Source organism: Cololabis saira, chromosome 6 (genome assembly GCF_033807715.1).
Source record: "Cololabis saira isolate AMF1-May2022 chromosome 6, fColSai1.1, whole genome shotgun sequence".
Lineage (NCBI taxonomy): Eukaryota > Metazoa > Chordata > Actinopteri > Beloniformes > Belonidae > Cololabis > Cololabis saira.
In genome coordinates this window covers 44,727,607-44,751,245 of record NC_084592.1, presented here as the reverse complement: position 1 = coordinate 44,751,245, position 23,639 = coordinate 44,727,607, and the positions used below count along the sequence as shown (strand labels likewise).

The 23,639-nt window shown below is 41.6% G+C and overlaps 1 protein-coding gene across 18 annotated transcripts in view; it reads left to right on the top strand.

Moving 5' to 3' along the window:
• The window catches only part of mycbp2 (MYC binding protein 2), a 181,973-nt gene that overhangs the window by 141,098 nt on the left and 17,236 nt on the right, over positions 1-23,639 (top strand). For 11 of the 18 annotated variants that reach the window (XM_061724185.1, XM_061724179.1, XM_061724182.1 and 8 more), the window contains 16 exons: positions 781-885; positions 4,049-5,731; positions 7,509-7,678; positions 7,788-8,035; positions 10,830-10,999; positions 11,608-11,775; positions 13,741-13,940; positions 14,745-14,894; positions 14,979-15,139; positions 16,090-16,246; positions 16,336-16,560; positions 19,621-19,686; positions 19,773-20,012; positions 21,551-21,640; positions 21,728-21,808; positions 21,895-22,161. In XM_061724185.1, the coding sequence (XP_061580169.1) occupies positions 781-885; positions 4,049-5,731; positions 7,509-7,678; positions 7,788-8,035; positions 10,830-10,999; positions 11,608-11,775; positions 13,741-13,940; positions 14,745-14,894; positions 14,979-15,139; positions 16,090-16,246; positions 16,336-16,560; positions 19,621-19,686; positions 19,773-20,012; positions 21,551-21,640; positions 21,728-21,808; positions 21,895-22,161 (4,181 nt within the window). The remainder of the gene's footprint in view (positions 1-780; positions 886-4,048; positions 5,732-7,508; positions 7,679-7,787; positions 8,036-10,829; positions 11,000-11,607; positions 11,776-13,740; positions 13,941-14,744; positions 14,895-14,978; positions 15,140-16,089; positions 16,247-16,335; positions 16,561-19,620; positions 19,687-19,772; positions 20,013-21,550; positions 21,641-21,727; positions 21,809-21,894; positions 22,162-23,639) is intronic. The other 7 variants (XM_061724195.1, XM_061724192.1, XM_061724184.1 and 4 more) reach the window with 4 other exon arrangements.

Below are 23,639 nucleotides of genomic sequence, written 5' to 3'. Positions count from 1 at the left end.
GATTCCCCCCCAGGCCTGGAAGAGGGTGTGCTTTATTTTACACATCTGTATATTTAGGTGAAACCCGTCATTTACTGGACTTGAGCTGCTTTAGTTTTGTGTTTGCTGTGCTTGCTCCCTCAGTTTAGCATGTTTTCAGCATCTTACCCTCATCGTGTTTCATTGGTGCCTCGTAAACGCAGCGCTGCATCTTTTCACCCCTGGATCAGTGGCTTCTTTCATTTCCCACCTCAACCAGCCAAAAGCTTTTTACGGAAACACAAACAAACCCAGTAGATTTAGATGTTTCTTTTATCCGCTCACCTTTAAAACAGCTAAATTCTCATTAGGCATTAACACAGCTCCACAATTAAAATAATAAAACTCTTCATAACAGACATTTTTCATTGAGATGTGGTGATTTTTCCTCTCTGTCGGTGTTTCTCTCTATCTGCATCGCTCCTTTCTTCTTCTTTTTCTTTTGTTGGCTGTTGTGTGTTTCTTACAGAGCCCTGGAGGTGTGATGGGGCAGAGAAAGTAGTTCCTAAAATGTCTGTAATGCTTGCAGGTCTCTGTAACATGTCTTCTTGGGGTTTTATGTGTGTTTCTTTCTTCATCTGTCGTTCTCTATCCGTCCATTCTCCCATCGCTCGAACATGTCACCCGTTCCCGCTCATCCTCTTGACCCCATTGCTCCTCCGTGCTCTCCTTCTCCTTCTCCTTCTTCTCTTCTTCTTCTGTGGTTGCCTCCTTGCATTCCATGTCTGGCTTGTTTACCTGCTCCACTGTTTTCCGCTGTAGATGGTTCATCACGCAGCCTTGCTTCACGCGAGCGTGTGCGCAAAAGCAATGTGTCCTTGGCTGGGCATGGCGCTGCTCTCTCATCTGTCGCTCTGAGGCCAAAGGGTGGGTAATCACAGAACGCACGCCTCCCTCAGACCGAGCCGGGGCGGGTAGGACCAGAAACACTCAGAAACTAGCCCGCCGCGAACCCCAGACGCTTAAACACAGCCACGTAAATACAGCCACGTAAACACACAGACTAGGGCTGGGCGATATGAACCAAAAGTCATATCTCCGTATTTTCTAGCTGAATGGCGATACTCGATATATATCGATATTTTTTCTGTGCCATAATTGGGGTTTCCCCCAAAGCATTATAGCATAGCATCTCTGTTAGCATCTCTGTTAGCATCTCTGTTAGCTTCATTTTTTTCTGAGGCAAACCCTTAAAAAAACAGTCAGTTTTAATACAAAGCCTCGTGCCAAATGTCACACAGGTAACATTATTAACAGAGGTCTGCACAATATCAAAATGTATAAAACAAATGAAATAAAAATAAACTGCCTGCATATATAGAATAAAAATGCTTCTTGAATAAAATAAAACAAATATCCCTTTCCTGCATAACAATTAAATTAAAATACACTGTGCAATTAATACAATGTAGACAGTAACAGGCAGACTTTTCCACTGAGGTTGACAGTTGTGCAAATAACAAAACATTTATGCAAATCTCAAATAAAACATTCAAGTCAATTTGTCACAAAATAAGCTATATCAAAATCATTAAAAAAGAAAAAAAAATTCTTTCTCTAGTTTGAAAATATATCGATATATATTAAAATCTCGATATATCGCCCAGCCCTAACACAGACGCTGATTATTCAGGGCACATTTACATGCGGTCCTGCATAGGTTTAAGGGAAATACATAAAAACAGATAATTTTATTTGTAAAAACAGAACCGCAGCTTTAGATCTCATAAGGAGTATACATCAGTGGTGGCTGGTCAGTAGAGGGTGCTAGGGCGCCGCCCCCGTTAAATGAATAGAAGAAGAAAAAAAGAAAAGAAAAAACATGCTGTAAGATGCATATAATTATTAAAAGAAGGTGTAATTTCAGTCTGTGGGTGACATTCAATAGTACATAAGAGTATTAGGGCCAGGCAGGAGAAAAATTAAAATAATATTTTAGAGGAGGAAGATTTTTTTTCATTATGCACTTCAAGAAAAAAGTCGAAATGTGGAGAAAAAAGTTGAAATGTCGAGATTAATTTTGAAGTACATTTTCGAGAAAAAAGTCGAAATGTTGAGAAAAAAGTCAATTTCGTGAATGAAGTTGAAATGTTGAGAGAAAAAAGGCGAAATTTCAACTTTATTCACGAAATTTTGACTTTATTCTTGAAATTGTATTTCTACATTAATCTAGAGATTTCGACTTTTTTCTCAAAATTGTATTTCGACATTAATCTCGACATTTCGACCTTTTTTCTCGACATTTCAACTTTTTTCTCGAAGTGCACAATAAAAAAAAATCTTCCCCTTTCAAATATCTTTTCTCCTGCCTGGCCCTAATACTCTTCCGTGCAATAGTAATTAAATTTTGTTTTGATATTTATTTGGTTCCAAAATGTTTTATTTTATTTTATTTCCTTCTGGAAGTAAGGGGCGCCGGTCCAACAGAATCCAGTGTAAACTCTCCAACATTTGATAAGAACGTGACCTGAGAATCTTTTAATTGGTTTGAATTAGATTCATAAAGAAACTCAGTTATCAGCAACGAATCAGCGATCAGTATCGTGACTCGTATGTTGTTCTTAATCTAATGTGATTGGACAATTCATTCCCCGTCTTTTTTAGAAAATCAAACTACACAAACCAGATTTTTATGTTTGTTTTAAACAGGTTAAATGACTTGCTTTTGAAATGATATTTGTTGATCAAATATCTGAAAGAAAGGAACGTTACCTTTTCAAATAATATAAATTCCAGACAGAACAATGGAAATGTTAATGTTTTTCTTCTCTCTAATGTGTAAAATAAACTTAACCCAAACCAGGAAGAAAAAAACAATACAAAACAACAGTGGACTTGTTGAAATGTTAAACCCCGACTTTATGTTCAGTTTTCTTTTCTCACTGCAGCAGAACTGAACTGCTTCACTAAAACTTAGGACCAATAATCCATTATTGTTGGATGGTTACATTTTTCTAAATTAAAGGACCAAAATATTATTTTAACCTTTCTTTTTTTTAGTTTAGTTTTTTTTTTTTTTTTTAGTTTAGTTTATTCAGCACATAACCTAACATAACATTACACAAATAAGTGCAGTTAAAAGAAACAGGGAGGGGAGGAGCGAGCAGGCCAGTAGGCTATAGTATATAGTTATGAGTATATAAAATCATAAAAAATAAAAATAAATAATATATCATAAAAATTGCATGTAGAACATGAATGAAAATTTAGAAAAAAAGAAAATAAAAAAATTACTGTAGACATGATCATGAAAATATGAATATTATGCTGAACAAATGGCAACACAGAATATGAAGTGCAAAAGAACATTAACAGTGGGAAAAGCAAGAGCTTTCTTGACTACATTGTTGAATTAAATGCTCTCTTGAGCGACTTTTGAAAGTCGCTTTTTTGAAGACTTTTTTCCCCCATTGTACCAAGCTGGTACCTAACCGTGACTCCTGTGTGCCGTTACACCCCCATATATGCCCAGGTAGATTGCGCCCCCTAAAAATCTTTAGCACCAGCCGCCACTGGTACATATTTGTGCCTAAATAAAGTTTTACATTTATGCTTAGTCATCTGGCTCCTTGTGAGGGTGCTAACTTTCAAACTCTGAGCACTTTTATAGGAAACAGGAAAGATGCTCCATGTTAAATTAGTTTCAGACATAAAACTCTGAATGTTATTGATTCGGTTTATTGCCGAGGCTGCATCCATTTTTCAAGCGTTGCCCCGGGTCTGGGCCGGGCCGGTACATCCTTCATGAGCGCCTCCATGCTCCACTAGCAACCCTCATCCATTCCAGTGTTTGTCTGATAAAAGACAAACTACTCGTAGACGACATCTAGCCAGTCGAGTACAAATCACTCCCTGTTTTCATTTTCTTTGCAAGTTTCTAACATTTGTCATCTTTTGGAGCTTTAACTGTGTTTGTTTTTTCTTGCAACACGTTTTTGTGGTTTTGTTGAGTGACTGACCCTCAGCGTCTCTCACCGCCGGTAGTTCCTCCTCTCACGGTGTAACTCTTGTCTGCATGGCTGCCGTCTAGGCGACCGGGGGAACCTGATGTCCGGCGCCAGGCCGATGTCTCCGGCCTCCAAGCAGCGGCAGGAGAACCGCTCGCCCAAGCTGGAGGGTCGGGGCAGCCGCTCGTCCAAGACGGGCGAGGGCGGGCTCTCGGCCAGCGAGGCGCTCATCCTGCGCTCCGACACGGCCAAGCTGCGCTCCGACTCCCACAGCCGCTCCCACTCCCCCAACCACAACACGCTGCAGGCGCTGAAGGCCGACGGCAGGAACTCGGGGACGCGGGCCGAGTCCCCGAACCCCGGCTCTCGCTCTTCCTCCCCCAAGCAGAAGGCCGTGTCGTCCTCGGGCCGCTCCAGCCCCTCCAGCACCTCCTCCTCCTCCTCCCAGAACCACGACAAGAACCTGCCCCCTAAAGTCAGCCCTTCCTCCAAGGCCCAGCTGGATCCGCCCAGAGAGAGGTCCAAGTCCGACTCCTACACCCTGGACCCGGACACCCTCAGGAAGAAGAAGGTTCCTCTCACCGAGCCCTTGAGGGGCCGCTCCACCTCCCCGAAGCCCAAGGTGTCTCCCAAAGACCCCAACAAGGGGACGATGGGTAACGCCGAGAACCGGGTTCCTTCCCCTCACGTGACCCAGGAGAACCTGCACAGCGAGGTGGTGGAGGTCTGCACCTCCAGCGCGCTGCTCACCAACGACGACGCCAATGACCCCAACGACCCCAACGACGAGAACCTGGACGGCCAAAACTCGGAGGAGGGCTCGTGCAAAGTGCACTTCAGCATCGGCAAGGCCCCCGTCAAGGAGGAGCAGGAGAGCCGCTCCTCGCCCAAGGTCAGCCGCAAGGCGTCCAGCCGCCACGCCCGGCCCAAGAAGGAGAAGGCGGGGGGGCCTCTGTTCAAGGGCGAGGGCAGCGGCAGCAGCGGCGGTGGTGGCGCGTCGAGGGCGGCAGAGCCCGCCAAGCAGGCCATGTCGCCCTCGGTGGCCGAGTGCGCCCGCGCCGTCTTCGCCGCCTTCCTGTGGCACGAGGGCATCGTGCACGACGCCATGGCCTGCTCCTCCTTCCTCAAGTTCAACCCGGACCTGACCAAGGAGCACGCGCCCATCCGCAGCTCGCTGGGCGGCGCGCAGGGCGCCGAGGAGAAGGAGAGCAAGCTGAAGAACCGCCACTCGCTGGAGATCTCCTCCGCGCTCAACATGTTCAACATCGCGCCGCACGGCCCGGACATCTCCAAGATGGGCAGCATCAACAAGAACAAGGTGCTGTCCATGCTGAAGGAGCCGCCGCTGCCGGAGAAGTGCGAGGACGGGAAGGCCGAGGGCGCCGGCGGCTCTGGCGGCGGCGGCTACGAGATGACGTCCCACGTCTCCATCAGGGCCAAGTCCATCCTGCCGCTGACGCTGCAGCACCTGGTGGCCTTCTGGGAGGACATCGCCATGGCGACCATCAAGGCCGCCACGCAGAACATGATCTTCCCCAGCCCCGGCTCCAGCGCCATCCTGAAGAAGAAGGAGAACGAGAAGGACGGCAAGAAGGCCAAGAAGGAGAAGAAGAAGAGGGAGAAGGCGGAGGTTCGGCCCAGGGGGAACCTGTTCGGGGAGATGGCCCAGCTGGCCATGGGCGGGCCGGAGAAGGACACCATCTGTGAGCTGTGCGGGGAGTCGCACCCGTACCCCGTCACCTACCACATGAGGCAGGCACACCCAGGTGAGTGAGGCTCCCGGAATACTCATTGATTGATTGATTAAGTTTAAGTTTATTTTAGAAGGGACTATGAATATTAATGAACACTACATTAAAGGAGCCGTCTGTAAGAAATGGCCAAAACTGGGACTGCAGTCACTTTCAAAATATTGTTGAGCGGCGTGTACCCTCCCCCTCCTCCCCCCGACCAGAGGTTGCCAGGTAGGCTGCAGAATGCAGCAGGAACGTAGGCTGCCATGGCTGCCATAATTAGAGCCGAGCTGGCAACCCGGATGCCGAAACAATACTGACTTGGTGATTGGGAGATAGGTGGAGGGTGGAGCTTCAGAAACAATACTGACTTGGTGATTGGGAGATAGGTGGAGGGTGGAGCTTCAGAAACAATACTGACTTGGTGATTGGGAGATAGGTGGAGGGTGGAGCTTCAGAAACAATACTGACTTGGTGATTGGGAGATAGGTGGAGGGTGGAGCTTCAGAAACAATACTGACTTGGTGATTGGGAGATAGGTGGAGGGTGGAGCTTCAGAAACAATACTGACTTGGTGATTGGGAGATAGGTGGAGGGTGGAGCTTCAGGCCAAAACAAAAAATGACAACATAAACATCAGTTGAGGGCTGCAACTCCTCTTTTTAAACTGGAATATCCTGGCTTGAGTGCTGTTGTCAGTGACATAAGTATTTGAAATTAACATGATTTTTAAATGTCTGTTGACATATCTGGGTAATTTTATGATTCGTTTTATTATTGCTCTTACATACAGCTCCTTTAAGCTGTGTAAATACACCGGATTTTAGCAGAAATGCTAGTTTCCACCCGCAGTCCCCACAGAAAACAAAAACAATTCAGTCAAACAAGGGAACAAACATAACATACATAAAACATACATACAAACATAAAACATTAATTGAAGATTAATTTGATTGATTTGATTTATTTTGTACATGTAAAAAGACAACAATTAAAAGAGAAGATAAAAAAATAAAACAAAAAATACAAAGAATTTAATCTTTTAACACTTAATATCTTAATGTACATGTGCAAAAAGGAGTAGGAAGAAGTGTAAACCTATTTAATCCTACCCCCATTCACTAATCATGTATTAGCAAGTATTTATAATAACTAACTATACTATAATTATACTCACACACTTACCTATATATACATACACATAGTTATATATTTGTACACACATGCCCATATAAATATTTATATAAATATACTTATTTACAACATACTATCTCTATATTAACTCCATCTGCTCTATATCTATATATATCTACATACACACATACATATTCACACATATATACATATATATACACATACATACATACATTTTAGTTTAGTTTATTGGTCCTTACAATTTCCACAACACAAATAACCCAAGTACAGGTGTAAATTGTCAGTGTAATACATAAAAATATATATAATTTTATATATATATATATATATATATATATATATATATATATATATATATGCGTGTATATATATATATATATATATATATATATATATATACAATTTTAACTAAAAACCAAGGACCAAAAGATGTATACTGAAGCCTAAGATTATGACGACAATCCTTTTCACAAGAAAAAAAAAAAAGTTAGCTATTTATAGGTGCTTTTGAATTGTAATAACATCCTACACATTCTCATTTCTGTATCTAAGCTACATGCATACATATATATACACATACATATATATACACATGCATACATACATAGCATACACAGGGAGGAGCTTCTTAACGCCTCCTGTGTTTCCGTTGCAGGTTGCGGCCGCTACGCGGGGGGCCAGGGCTACAACAGCATCGGCCACTTCTGCGGCGGTTGGGCCGGGAACTGCGGAGACGGCGGCATCGGAGGCAGCACCTGGTACCTGGTGTGTGACCGCTGCCGGGAGAAATACCTCAGAGAGAAGCAAACCGCCGCCCGGGAAAAGGTAGCACGCAGCTCGGAGGCCTCGGGGGGCCGAACTCCGGACCGTGCGCCTCCGACGTCACGCTGCCTTCCCCCGAAAGCGTGAGACTGACCCGTGTGTCCCTGTGCAGGTGAAGCAGTCGAGGAAGAAGCCCCTGCAGGTGAAGACGCCCCGGGCCCTCCCCACCATGGAGGCCCACCAGGTGATCCGGGCCAACGCGCTGTTCCTGCTGTCGCTCAGCAGCGCCGCCGAGCCCAGCATGCTGTGCCACCACCCGCCCCGACCCCTGCACCCGCAGCTGCTGCCCAGCCTGAAGGAGGGCGTGTCGGACGACCTGCCCAACAAGATGGGCTGTCTCTACCTGCAGACGCTGGCCAGGTACTTCAGTTCAATTCAGTTTTATTTATATAGCGTCTATTACAACAGAAGTTATCTCTAAGATCTTTCCAGAGACCAGAACATGAACCCCGATTAATTATTACATAAACAATGGCAGATAAAAACTCCCCTAGTGGGAGAAAAACCTTAAAGGTGACCTATTATGGCATTTAATGTATACCGTATTATAAGGTGCACCTTCAATAAATGGCCTCTTTTAAAACACCCTTCATATATAAGACGCACCGCATTATAAGCCACACTAAATATCTGGTAAAATACCGTACTATAGTGGCTGGGGTTGAGTTACGTATCTACCTGATGGAGCTGCACTACAGGAAATGCTACAAAATCCTACAGCAAATGCAAAAAAAAAAAACCAAGAAGAAAAGTACCGTATGTCAAACTTACACGATACACTTATACGCTTCTAAACAATGGCGGACGCTCCGGCCGGCGGAGTTAGTTGTGGGCGTGGTTTCAGCAGCGGAGGAGACCGAGGCGTGGTTTGCATTTTGCTTACGTAACGAAAATGCGCAATCCTGAACGGCTCGTAGAAGTCACATGACACTGGATGGATCATCCGGGCGGCTGTACAGACACTGCAGAATTTGGTTGCTTTCCTCCTTCTCTGAGTTGGCAGACTGAGGGGAGACCACTTTATATATGTTAAAGACAGAAAAAATCTGTTTTTCATAATAGGTCCCTTTTAAGCCAAACAGTGGCAAGGAAAAACTCCCCTTTAGGAGGGAAGAAACCTAGATTTTAAGGGGTCCCTCCTGTCAGAAGCCAGCTGGGCAGAGCAAGAAAAGAGAAAACAGACAGAGAGACTGAAAAACAGAGAAAGGAAAGAAACAGACACAGTGACTACGTTTACATGCAGTCAAATTCGGGTTATTGCTCATACTCCGGTTACTGAAACATTGGGAATATTCCGTTTACATGGTAATTAATCATTTGGGATATCTGGATCAAACCAGCGACGCACGGAGAACATCATGACGCAATTCCCGTCATTTCTGCTTATTCTTCCTGGATCCAAATCCAAAACAAATGCTGCTTAGCGCAACTTTTCTCTCACCTTCTTGTAAATCTTCTATCCCGGTACTTTCTACCGTCTACAAATGCAGAAATGTTCATATCCTTCATTACATTTATGAAGTGATTAGTCTCCTCCTGGTCTTGGTTTCTCCGTGTTTATAAGAACTTCCTGGACTCAAAAGACCAGGATTCCTTGTGAACAGAGCATGTGCAGAAAACAAATTCCTGTTCCATTTGATCGGGATATTCCGTTTGGCGTTTACATGACCCAATATTCAGGTTTTAAAAGGAGTAACCCAGGGTTCATATTTGGGTTTTTAAAAACCGGAATATGATCAAATTCGGGTTATTCAAAGGGGTTATTGGTGTTTACATGGCCGTGCAAATTCGGATTATTGACAATATTCAGGTTTTAAAAGGGTTATTGATGCATGTAAACGCAGTCACAGACACAATGGCTAACTGTTGTACTACAGGGACGACTATATAAACAGATGTAGACAGCAGACACTGAGGTGGTCAGTCGGTTAGTGAAAACACTAACTAGAGGTTTACTAAACACTAACTAGAGGTTTACTAACACTAACTAGAGGTTTACTAACACTAACTAGAGGTTTACTAACCACTAACTAGAGGTTTACTAACCACTAACTAGAGGTTTACTAAACACTAACTAGAGGTTTACTAAACACTAACTAGAGGTTTACTAAACACTAACTAGAGGTTTACTAACACTAACTAGAGGTTTACTAACACTAACTAGAGGTTTACTAAACACTAACTAGAGGTTTACTAAACACTAACTAGAGGTTTACTAACCACTAACTAGAGGTTTACTAAACACTAACTAGAGGTTTACTAAACACTAACTAGAGGTTTACTAAACATTAACTAGAGGTTTACTAAACACTAACTAGAGGTTTACTAAACACTAACTAGAGGTTTACTAAACACTAACTAGAGGTTTACTAACACTAACTAGAGGTTTAGTAACACTAACTAGAGGTTTACTAACACTAACTAGAGGTTTACTAAACACTAACTAGAGGTTTACTGAACACTAACTAGAGGTTTACTAACCACTAACTAGAGGTTTACTAAACACTAACTAGAGGTTTACTAAACACTAACTTTACTAAATACTAACTAGAGGTTTACTAAACACTAACTAGAGGTTTACTAACACTAACTAGAAATTTACTAAACACTAACTAGAGGTTTACTAACACTAACTAGAGGTTTACTAACACTAACTAGAAATTTACTAAACACTAACTAGAGGTTTACTGAACACTAACTAGAGGTTTACTAAACACTAACTAGAGGTTTACTAACACTAACTAGAAATTTACTAAACACTAACTAGAGGTTTACTGAACACTAACTAGAGGTTTACTAAACACTAACTAGAGGTTTACTAACACTAACTAGAAATTTACTAAACACTAACTAGAGGTTTACTGAACACTAACTAGAGGTTTACTAAACACTAACTAGAGGTTTACTAAACACTAACTAGAGGTTTACTAACACTAACTAGTTTACTAAACACTAACTAGAGGTTTACTAAACACTAACTAGAGGTTTACTAACACTAACTTTACTAAACAGAAAGGTTTTAAGTTTGGTTTTAAAGGTGGAGGTGGTGTCAGATTGGAAGTTGTTTCCGTGGTAACGGTTCCTGATGCGGTTGTCATGACGACGCTGAGTGCCCGTCCCGGTAACGCGGCGGGTTCCTGTCGTGTGTCTCCAGGCAGCACACGGAGAACTTCGGGGGTTACCAGGACGACAACCTGTTCCAGGACGAGATGCGGTACCTGCGGTCCACGTCGGTGCCGGCGCCGTACATCTCCGTCACCCCCGACGCCTGCCCCAACGTGTTCGAGGAGCCGGAGAGCAACATGAAGTCCATGCCCCCCAGGTAACCCCTCATTTACATCCAGGTGACCCCCTCATTAGGCCTGTGTTGAAATAATCGATTTTCCGATTCTAAATCGATTCTCATAATAATTCCTAAAAATCGATTTGTATGTCTAAAGATGTCTAAAAGATGTCTAAAGTAGTCAAGTCATTTAATTCACACATGCGCTGTTTAGCTGTTGCAATTTCTTTCTTTTTTCTGCACTTTAAATGGATATTGAAAGGCATATTTGAGTTATTTATTTCTTAGTCATTTATTTCATACAAATAACTTTTGGAATTCTTTTGTTTTTCCCCAAAAAAGGAATGTTTTGTTGGACACGAGAATAACTAATGCCTTTGAATATGTTTAAAAGTATGAAAACATTAAATTTTCAGTTATAATTGCATACATTATCTATATTTCTTTGCTTTATATACTGTTTTTGGGTTACATTTGCATAAAATGCTAAAAACCAAATTCTCAAAAATTTAAAACACCGAAAATTGAAAAAATAAGACCGATTTCATACATAATTCTGCCACACAGAAGGGTTTTCTTTTCTTTCTCTCTCTCTTTTTAGCACTATTGTTGTAATGATATTGAACTGTTTTGTTTTTGGTTTATTGGTGGTCCTGCAGTCTGGAGACCAGCCCCATCACGGACAGCGACACGGCCAAGCGCACCGTGTTCCAGCGGTCCTACTCCGTCGTGGCGTCCGAGTACGACAAGCAGCACTCGCCGTCCCCGGCGCGGGTCAAGGCCGTGCCGCGGCGCCGCGTCCACAGCGGAGACGCAGGTAAGTCGTCGCCCGCCAAGGGCCGGAGGGAGGCAGAGCCTCGTTTTAGCTGCTAAACCGCTCCGTAAAACTAAAATGATAGCTTGACCCAAAGACTAGACTAAGGCCCAGTCCCAATCCCACCCTATTCCTACTTTTCAGCCCAACCCCTAAATTTTGCGCGTTCCCGTGAGGGTAGTGGTGTCCCAATTCCACTTTGCATGTAGGGCTAGTGGCCTAAACGAGGGCTAGTGTGTATGAATCTAGCCCTTCACAGCGAAACAAAAACAAAAAAACATGGTGGACATTTCTTATTTTTTAGTGAATAAAATCAATATTTTGAGTTAGTTTCTGCATAAAAATGCGTTTTGATTACATTTCTAGCGAGAAATATATATTTTACTTTCATAATATTCACTCAGTGAATGTACATAATCACCCGCTTGTTCGTTGTTGCGAAGTCTTTTCAGATCTCGCCAGAATAAAGGCTGATTTATGGTTCTGCGTTACACCAACGCAGACCCTAAGGCGTTGGTTACGATGCGACGCGCGGCGTACGCCGTACCCTACGTCGTAGGCTCTGCGTCGATTTAACACGGAACCATAAATCAGCTCCCGAGCCGGCGGCTCTTCTCATTCCCCGAAAACATCGCAGCAAATTTCTTAACAGGCGTTATTTGGATAAACTGAGCCCAGGTTGGGGATCTTAACGGTTACTTTTACGCCTGAAAAAATATTAAAACTTAATAAAGTGGCATATTAACAGCGCTACAGCTGAAATTAAAACAGCTTTTAGCTCTCAGCTTCCTGATATGGTGTGACGTTTGTGCAAACGTAACTACACAGTCGCTTACGTACCCGAACGTAAACCACGCAGTGACGGAGCAAGTGGTGTCCCAATCGTAGTGGGTGAGGGCTAGTGGTAGAAAGTAGGGTGAACATTGGGACTGGCCCTAAAACTAAAATTTAAACAGGCTCATGAATACAACACTAGTTAAGGATGGAAGGCGAGCCGCCTTTGAGAGCAGCAGATCCTCGCGAGGCTGAAAACGACGAAAAATGGAGAGTTGAAGCTGCAGACAGGACCGATGTGATGGAACCGGTTTGATCCAGTTGGTACTGATGCTGGAAAAATAAGGCTTGCATTGTTCACAGCACAAAGTTGCCTCAAGACGGAGGCGTCAAGAGTGAAAATGAACAAAGTTAAAGATATAACTGAAGAAGACGTGTGAAGTGTTGACCAATTGTCAGCTGATTTGATGAACTTCACATTAGAAACACTTTTGTTCTGATAATCACGGCTGGTTTTAAGTCTTTTTTTTATCGTCGTCACACGTTTCTATAGAATGAGACATTTTACAGCTTCTGAATTAAATGATCAGTAGCTGCAATTGAATCAAAAGCAAATAAAGAAGTCGTTTTTAAATCAGAGCGATTGAATTTAAAAACTATTAAATAGGCCGATAAACTTAAGTTGAGTATTAGAGAATAAACTAATAAATAGCAGGAATATAAACAAAATTCAGCCCTCGTATATATGGAGGATTTTTTGTGCCAAAATGAAATAAATAAATACATCATTAATTAATTCAAATGGGAATGAAATATATCATTAATTCATTAAATGTGTCATTAATTAATTAAAATTAGAATTAAATATGTCATTAATTAATTAAAATACAAGTCATTTTAAGTAAAAAAAATATATTTTTTTATTTCAGCATTTAATTAATTAATGACACATTTAATTAATGATTTTGTGTTGCTGCGTGTGAATCATGAAATGTAAAACTGTCAGTTTTAATTTTGGCACAAAAAAATCCTCCATACGTATAGGTGCTGTTTGTTATAAAATACATCGTTCTCTCCATCCCTCTGCTTACTTGGCGACACATCAACAATAAATCTGACAAATCCGATCAAATAATGAATCCTTGTAGCCGTAAATATCCTTTTAGCACTAAACTGCTCCGTCCCTCCCCACAGAAGTGGGCTCGTCGCTGCTGCGCCACCCGTCCCCGGAGCTGTCCCGGCTCATCTCGGCCCACGGATCCCTCAGCAAGGGCGAGAGGAACTTCCAGTGGCCCGTCCTGGCCTTCGTCATCCAGCACCACGACCTGGAGGGGCTGGAGGTGGCCATGAAGCACGCGCTGCGGAAGTCTGCCTGCCGGGTCTTCGCCATGGAGGTACGACTGTCTGGACTCTAGTGCAGCTTTTCCACCAGCACCTACTCGGCTCTACTCGGCCTGGTTTCTTTTCCACTACAATTCAGCACCTGGAGCAGAAGTAGGAGGTTGGAGCGAAGCTTAGAACCTCGGCAGAGTAGATTTAGATTTAGATTTATTTAACCGGGACTTCTGGGTAACGTTACACCCTGATGTATGACAAGGTCAGTTCCGTCTAGGAATGGACGATATTTTACCGTTCACGATAAACCGCCAAAAAAATTCCCCACGGTAAGAATTTGTATCTCACGGTAAAAACGATAAATTCCTGTTGATGACGTTTTTGTGTAAAGCTGATTTATGGTAGAAAGAAAGAAAGAAAGAAAGAAAGAAAGAAAGAAAGAAAGAAAGAAAGAAAGAAAGAAAGAAAGAAAGAAAGAAAGAAAGAAAGAAAGAAAGAAAGAAAGAAAGAAAGAAAGAAAGAAAGAAAGAAAGAAAGAAAGAAAGAAAGAAAGAAAGAAAGAAAGAAAGAAAGAAGTATTTAGTATCTTTTAGAGCAGTGTTTTGGCTCCAAAGACTGAATGTGGTGATAGATTTATAGTTAAAAAGGTGGAGTTGAATAGTATTTTTTTTTTTATCGTAATTTTTATCATTATCAGGATAAATGCCAGAAATTATCGTGATACATTTTTTAGTCCATCCCACCCAAAATCTTTAGCATCAGCCGCCACTGGCTTCGGTTACTGATTATTATACCGCTGTGCATTTATATTCTGTTAGTTGTTGGGTTTTCTGATTCTTAATAATATGATTTCCTTTTGTCAGGCTTTCAACTGGCTGCTCTGCAACGTGATCCAGACCACCTGCCTGCACGACATCCTCTGGCACTTCGTGGCGTCTCTCACCCCGTCGCCCTTCGAGTGCGAGGAGGACGAGGACGAAGACAACAAGGGGAACAAAGAGATCGTGGAGCAGGCGAGTGTTTTCTCCCGTCTGCAGCTTCACCTCTGCTGCCGAGCGGCTCGCGGTGACTCTCGTCTCCTCTCTTCCTCCTCGCAGGAAAGAGACCTGGGCGTCTGTGAACATCCTCTGTCGGACATCGTGATCGCGGGGGAGGCGGCTCACCCGCTCCCTCACACCTTCCACCGCCTCCTGCAGACCATCTCCGACCTCATGATGTCACTTCCCAGCGGATCCTCGCTGCAGCAGATGGCGCTCAGGTGCTCGGCTCCGCTCCACTAAAATCACCTAAATGTCTGTCTTGTTTTCTATCGGAAGTAGTTTCACAAGATACAACAGTAATAGAGCAATATAACAGGGAATACTTCCATCTTTTTATATCCCTCCCACATTCCCATCCCGTCCCCAGCACTCACAACAGACCCATAGATAAGAAAAACAACCAGATATAAAGAAAAAATGTTGTTTGCTTTATCTCAAACAACAAAAAATCACCATCAAATTAAAAGCGCCAAAATATCAAAAAAGCAAAACAATTTAACAGTCTCATCCAGAAATAAAGAACAGCAGCAAGATAATGTGTTGGAGAGGGAACAGAATGAAGCAGAACACTTATTTAGTCCAGTCCCTTCCTCAGAATATCATATCATATGCCGGAGAAAATATAAAAATTGAAGTACAATTTCAAGAAAAAAGTCAAAATGTTGAGAAAAAAGTCAAAATTTCGTGAATAAAGTTGAAATGTTGAGGAAAAGGGCGAAATTTTGACTTAATTCAGGAAATTTCGACTTTATTCTTGAAATTGTATTTCAACATTAATCTCGACATTTCGACTTTTTTCTCAAAATTGTATTTCAACATTAATCTCGACATTTCGACTTTTTTTATCTCTTTTTATATCCCTCCCACATTCCCATCCCCACCCCAGCACTCACAACAGACCCATATACAAGAAAAACAACCAAATAATTTTTTTCTGCAAACCGGCCACTAGGGGGCCGTCCAGATTTGTTTGCGGTGGTTTTTGAAAACCTTATGGGCATACCTAACACCATGCCAAATATCAAAAACTTGTCACCAAGTGCACAATCTTTATGATTTTTTACATATTCCCTCCCAGCTAGTTCTGATTCTGAACAAAATGCCTCATCTGAAAACTGTTTGAATTTCTTGATCCATGTTTTTAAATGGCTGTGACTTGTTGTTTCAGGTGCTGGAGTCTGAAGTTCAAGCAGTCCGACCACCAGTTCCTCCACCAGAGCAACGTGTTCCATCACATCAACAACATCCTGTCCAAGTCTGACGACGGCGACAGCGAGGAGAGTTTCAACATCAGCGTCCAGTCGGGCTACGAGGCCATGAGTCAGGCAAGACCACTAACCCGTTATCCAGCAGTGCTCCGGTTCTGATCCGGCACGTTGCCGTCCTCGGTGCTCATGGGTTGTGTCTTCCGCAGGATCTGTGCCTGGTCACCTGCCTGAAGGACCTGACCAGCGTGGTGGACATCAAGACGTCCAGCCGGCCCGCCATGATCGGCAGCCTGACGGACGGCTCCACGGAAACGTTCTGGGAGTCCGGGGACGAGGACAAGAACAAGACCAAGAGCATCACCATCAGCTGCGTGAAGGGCATCAACGCCACCAAGGCCTCCGTGCACGTGGACAACTCCAGAGACATCGGGGTAAGGGCCGACGGCGAGCCGCCTCTGAGAGCAGCTGATCCGTACGAGGCTGAAAACGTAAAAATGGAGAGTTGAAGCTGCAGACAGGACCGATGTGATGTATAGAGCTGGGGATCGATTCAAATATCAAGATTCGATTCCGATTCTTAAGATTCAGAATCGATTATCAAGATTTGATTCGATTCGATTCCGATATTGATTTGGGTTAGTGTTATTAAAACTGTTTTTTCAGCTGTTGCATGAATTATATGACTGTAGTTCTGCAACATATTAATACTAGTATTATATTGAGATTCAACAGCAAGTATTGCAGCTAATGATGCTGTAAGGACCAATCAGCTCCCAGAATGCTGATAGAACTGCTTTCAGAAACATAATGTGGGTCAGAATTATCAAACAGATTCAGGGAGGAAACAGAGACGGATGAAATCGCTTTTATTTTTTCCAACATTCCATTTTTATTCGTTCCATTTTCGGTCTATTTTGGTTTTTAATTTTTGAGCATTTGGTTTTTATAATTTTTTGCAAATGTAACCCCAAGACAGTATATAAAGTACCGGTAATGAAATATAGACAATTTATGCAATTATAACCTAACACTTTAATGTTTTCATACCTTTAAACATATTTAAAGGCAAAAACATGGCACTAGTTATGCTCGTGTCCAACAAAACATTCCTTTTTTGGGGATAAACAAAAAAATAACCAAAAGTTGTAATGTAATGATGAAAAAAAAACATAAATAAATAAAAGAAAAAAAATAAATAAATAAAAAAAAAATAATAATAAATTAAAAAATTTTAAAAATCGTTCTTTGGACATATGAATCGATTTTTAGGAATTAATATGAGAATCGATTTAGAATTGGGAAATCGATTTTTTTCAACACAGGCCTAGTGATGTAACCGGTTTGATCCGGTTTGTAGTGATGCTGCACAAATCAGGCGTTTATTATTCACAGCAGAAAGTTGCCCCAAGACGGAGGCGTCGAGTGAAATTAACAACAAAATTAAAAATATAACTGAAGAAGACATGAAGTTTAGACCAATTAACCCTTTGTCGAGCCCCGCCCCCGTTGCTAGGTCGGACAAAAATGTCATCTCTCCCGTCCACTTCCATTGTAAAAACTGGGTTTTACATCACTTTATTTCTAATTATTGGGCCAAAGAAAATCAACAGCAACTAGATATAAATAAAAAGGAATACTTAAGGTACCGTGGAGTGAGTTTAAAAAAGGTTTTCAGCATAAACAAGATATTTTGATGAGTTTAGCTGATAGCACGCTGGAAGGTGCAGCCGTCCACGTAGCTTCATCCAAAGCAGACATGTTTCGTAGTTTACTGTTGGTTTTGGGATTAAATGTATTCCTGTGATTCTCTTGTACAAGTGCCCCAAGCACACCACTTAACCATTTTAAGATAAATAAATAAACACTTCCACGGTTGTAGCTATGGGTTGTCGCTGCTGCCGAGCCGACTTTGTTTTGGAAGTACGGATCATTTTTCTGCCAGTTTGGGGATAAACATACACTGCAGCCTCACGACACTACAAATGTTGCTTTTACTAAAACACATTTTTACACAATAATCCAGTGATTTAAATGTTGATACAAGTCAAGTAAAAACTAGGCTGTTTCCACTGATGTGAACGAGAGAGACGGCTGTTTGGTCCAACCGGATATTCTGACCTGGATGTTTCTGATTGGTCAGTCAGGGACCAATCAGAAGGCTGATAAAGGGTCAATTGTCAGCTGAACAACAACATTTGATGAACTTGACATTAGAAGTACTTTTGTTCTGATAATCACGGCTCGTTTCAAGTCTTTTTTTTATCATCATCACATGTTTCTATAGAATGAGACATTTCAAAGCTTCAGATTGATTAATTTGTCATTAGCTGCAATTGAATCAAAAGAAAATAAAGAAGTATTTTAAAATCAAAGCGATCGAATTCAAAAGCTACTAAATAGGCCGATAAACTTAAGTTGAGTATTAGAGAATAAACTAATAAATAGCAGGAATATAAACAAAATTCAGCCCTCGTATACAGTAGGTGCTGTTTGTTATAAAATACATCGTTCTCTCCATCCCTCTGCTTACTTGGCGACACATCAACAATAAATCTGACAAATCCAAACAAATAATTAATCCTTGTAGCCCTAAATATCGCCAAGAAAACTATCCTCATGAACTGGAAACACAAGAAAAAAATAAACATGGCACAAGTGGGAAAACTTCTCCATGGATTATCACCCCCAACACTCTATCTGGTCGCCATTCGTCAACTTTCTACACACCTGATTGGTCATCTGTCTTCACTTTTATTTATTTATTTTGAATTTCCATTTCTGTTCAGCCGGAGAACCAACCTCCCTCTTTCCATTGATGTTCTATCTGAATTTCCATTTGACTTGTTTTTTTTTTTTGAGAAACAAAAAATCAATTAACTATTTCAATTTCAATTTATTTTATTTGGTAAGGAGGGACAGTGCACATCATTATGCATTTACAAAATAAAAGCAGAACTACAGAAGAGTATTAGGGCCATGCAGGAGAAAAAATATTTGAGAGGGAAGATTTTTTTTTTATTGTACACTTCGAGAAAAAAGTTGAAATGTCGAAAAAAGTCGAAATGTTGAGATTAATGTTGAAATACAATTTCGAGAATAAAGTTGAATTTTGCCTTTTTTCTCAACATTTCAACTTTATTCATGAAATTTTGACTTTTTTCTGAACATTTCGATTTTTTTCTTGAAGTGCACAATAAAAAAAACATCTCTTTTTCTCTTGCCTGGCCCTAATACTCTTCTGTAATTAACACACACACACAAATAACACTCTGTATGTATTTACAGTATGTACACACTTTGAAACCCCACCTGTTGTCTTGTAATACCCTCCCTTTGTTGTGTGTATTTGGGAGGTGCTTGTTATACGTCTATTTTTCATGTTGGTAATAAAAAATAAAAAGAATTCTAGACTGTTAGCAATAACATGTGCTGACTTTATACGAGACCCAGTTGTTGGGCTGAAATAAAAGTTCCTGTTTTGGTTCTTTCAGAATAAAGTGACGTCGGTGACGTTCCTGTGTGGAAAAGCGATCGAAGATCTCTGCCGGATCAAACAGGTGAGAATCACGATGAAAACTGACCTGAGATCTTCTTGCAGCTCAGAGCCGCACAAACACGTATTTACATGGTGTTTTCTCCGCAGGTGGACCTGGACTCGCGCCACATGGGCTGGGTGACGAGCGAACTCCCCGGAGGAGATCACCACGTCATCAAGGTGGAGCTGAAAGGGCCTGAGAACACGCTGAGGGTGCGACAGGTGAAGGTGCTGGGCTGGAAGGAGGGAGAGAGCATCAAGATCCCCGGACAGATCTCCGCCAGCATGGCCCAGCAGAAGAACTGTGAGGCCGAGACGCTGCGAGTCTTCCGCCTCATCACGTCTCAGGTGAACTTTAGTTTATTGTTTTGCACAGTTTTAAAGGTTTACAAGAAAATATCAAAGATAAATACTATACAGTGCAGGAGGAGGCAAAAAACCCAATGGGCTTATTTGAGGCCTCCACCGAAGTTATTAACATTTCACATGTTATAAAGAACACAAGTTAACATACAAAAACAAAAGGTATAACTACACAAAAGTGATGGCAAACTAATAATGCAATATATAGATAAGAATAAGGAATAAAGACAAAAAAATAAGTGTGTGAGTGTGCATGGGATATTGTTTTTGCAACTTGTATCGACTCCTGAGCAAATAAGACTAATGGTAGAAATGATCACGTCACTATGAGTGAAACACAAAAAACATGGATACATGTACAACAATACATTGGAACGGTTACAAAACAGCAGTCAAGTTCCTTCAAATGTCTTTTGTAACATTTCAAGGAGGACGAGCTCTTTAGTTGCTTTCATCAACGAGAATTAGGACTAAATATCGTCGTCAACGAACCTTTATCACCTGAGGAAAACGAGACGAGATGCAACGAAAATGCTGGTCATGTGACGATAACGATAATTAAATATAGAATGCAATATCGTAGAGGAATAAAAACCAGACTAAAATGTAGATTACAAAATAAAAACTCTGCTAAAATGTGTCGAGACAAGACAAAATGTTCTGACAAAGATCCTTAATGTCCATGTTTTCAGTAGTTTCTCTGGTTTAATGTCCATGTTTTCAGTAGTTTCTCTGGTTTAATGTCCATGTTTTCAGTAGTTTCTCTGGTTTAGTTCTGCTCGGTGACGTTAGTCCTCAATCCCAGTCGCTGCAGCAGGAATCAGATCCAGAAGATGCAGAGTTAATCAGATTCAGAATTCAGAATCAGAATCAGATTCAGAATCAGATCCAGAAGATGCAGCTGCAGAGTTAGAGGCTGATGCCGTTAACACAGAGCTCTAGTTAACGTCAATTAAAAACAAAGTTACATAGAGAAACGCAGGGATCTACTCTGGGGGGGAGAAGAAGAAGATCCATCTTTGGATCCACTTTCCTACAAAGAAAATCCAATGTGTCATCGAAAAAGAAAAAGATGGGGAGAAATGCGGAAAAATAAATATGTTGTAAACTCAAATTAGAGCGTCTTCTGTATCTGGATGAATGAATGTATTCTTGAGTCTATAAGGTAATAATAATGTAATACTAAGATAACCTTGTTTGAATTGTAAAATAGGTTTGGCTAAATACAATCTTTGAGTAAAAAACCAGACTAAAATGGTCCTGGACAATTCTGACTAAAATAAGACTAAAATGCAACTTTTAGTCGACTGAAACTTGACACGACTAAAAGGAGAATGAACGTGACTAAAACTAATAAAAACTAAAATGATAGCTTGACCCAAAGACTAAAACTGAAACTGAAACAGACTATCAGAAACAACACTAGTCACAGGTCGGCCTCCTCGTCCAATCACCTGATCACCTGCAGACGAAGCTTTTCCAGTGAAAACAACAGTCATTTACACCTTTCTGTTCAAATGCAGGTCTTTGGAAAACTGATCTGTGGAGACGCCGAGCCAACTCCGGAGCAGGAGGAGAAGAACCTGCTCTCGTCGCCGGAGGGAGAGGACAAGGTCTGCAACGCTGCCACTTCTCATCCTACATAACTTCAGTCACGTTTGATCAAATGTTTAACACATCGTTGACGTTTGTGTGACCAGGTCCCCTCCGACGCCGACCTCAAAGAGCACATGGTGGGAATCATCTTCAGCAGGAGCAAACTGACCAACCTGCAGAAACAGGTGAGCGCTAAACGCTGCCCGGACACCGCGGCACGGTGAGATGAAGCCCCCTAGCGGCTCAAGCTAACGCGTGTCCGCCCCCGCAGGTGTGCGCTCACATCGTGCAGGCCATCCGCATGGAGGCCACGCGCGTGCGGGAGGAGTGGGAGCACGCCATCTCCAGCAAGGAGAACGCCAACTCGCAGCCCAGCGACGACGACGCGTCGTCGGACGCCTACTGCTTCGAGCTGCTGTCCATGGTGCTGGCGCTGAGCGGCTCCAACGTGGGCCGCCAGTACCTGGCCCAGCAGCTCACGCTCATGCAGGACCTGTTCTCCCTGCTGCACACGGCCTCGCCACGGGTCCAGCGCCAGGTTCGTTTGTTTCCTTTATTTAACCAGGTAAAGACTCGGTCACTACGTTTACATGCAGTCAAAATTCGGGTTAAGGTCAATATTCCGGTTACTGAAACATTGGGAATATTCTGTTTACATGGTAATTAATCATTTGGGATATCTGGATCAAACCAGCGACGCACGGAGAACTTACAACATAAACTCAGGAACACGACAGGTCCGTATAATGTAAAATTTTACAGTACTATTCGATTAAAAACAATCACATTGGTCAAGAGAACTAGTTTCTCGATCCTTTAAAATGGAAGTAAATTCCCCCAGAGTGATGAGTTCAGGAACCTCAGATAATTCTGAAGGTTATTCTGAAGGTCATTCCATGACCAGGGAGAGTTCCAGTGTCAGTGTCGGCTCGAGGAACCAACATGCGGAGGAAATCCTGTGAGCGTAGGTTGTAAGGATTAGCGTCTCTACACATGTATGAACATAGATAAGTAGGAACCAGCCCAAGAAGAGATTTATATATAAAAACTAACCATGGGGAAAGTCTGCGGGCAGATAAAGATGGACAATTTGCAGTTGCATACAAAGTGCAGTGGTGAACAAGATTGCCACATCCTGCAGAGGTGTATAGTAACGAAGTAGATGTACTTCGTTACACTACTCAAGTAGTTTTTTTTGAGGATTTGTACTTACGTTTTTTTTTTAATCAGGACTTTTACTTTTACTTCACTACATTTAAAAGTTAAGAAATATATTTTTACTTTGTTACTTTGACATTTGCCACCTCGTTACTCGTTACAAATTAAAATAATCAAAGAATTATATTTTGCAAGAAAGTCAGTTTATTTTTGGTGTTGTATTCTATACCACATTTCATTCACCTGAAAGTGAAATAAATAAAAAAACAAGGGAAGGATAATTTTTGGTTGTGTTGCTTCTTTTCATGCGTACTATAAAATACTTTTACTTTTAATACTTGAGTATATTTTTTCACAAGATACTTTTGATACTTAAGTACATTTAATGTGAGCTACTTTAAGACTTTTACTCAAGTAATTTTCTTATATGTGACTTTAACTTTTACCAAAGTCTTTTTCAGTTATGGTATTTCTACTTTTACTTAGTTACTTTTTCCAATTACTTTATACACCTCTGACATCCTGTAATAAAACGTAAGGCACAATGATATACAGTGTCCAGCTTTTTCAAATAAGTGACAGGTGCGTTCATGAACAAGTGTACATAATCCAGTAAAGGAACGAAAGTGGTTGATATCAAATATTTCCTAACTTGCAAGGAAAAACAAGACTTGTTTCTAATGAAGAAACCCAATTTCATCTTAATTTTTTCTATGGCCACAGTTACCTGATGTTTTTAATTCTGTATTAATTATTCCTGAATTAAATAATTCCGAATTAAACTATTTTCCTTCGAGTTTACATGGAAATAGTCATTCTGAATTGAGGTTTACATTGAAAACACGTTTGATGGTCTTT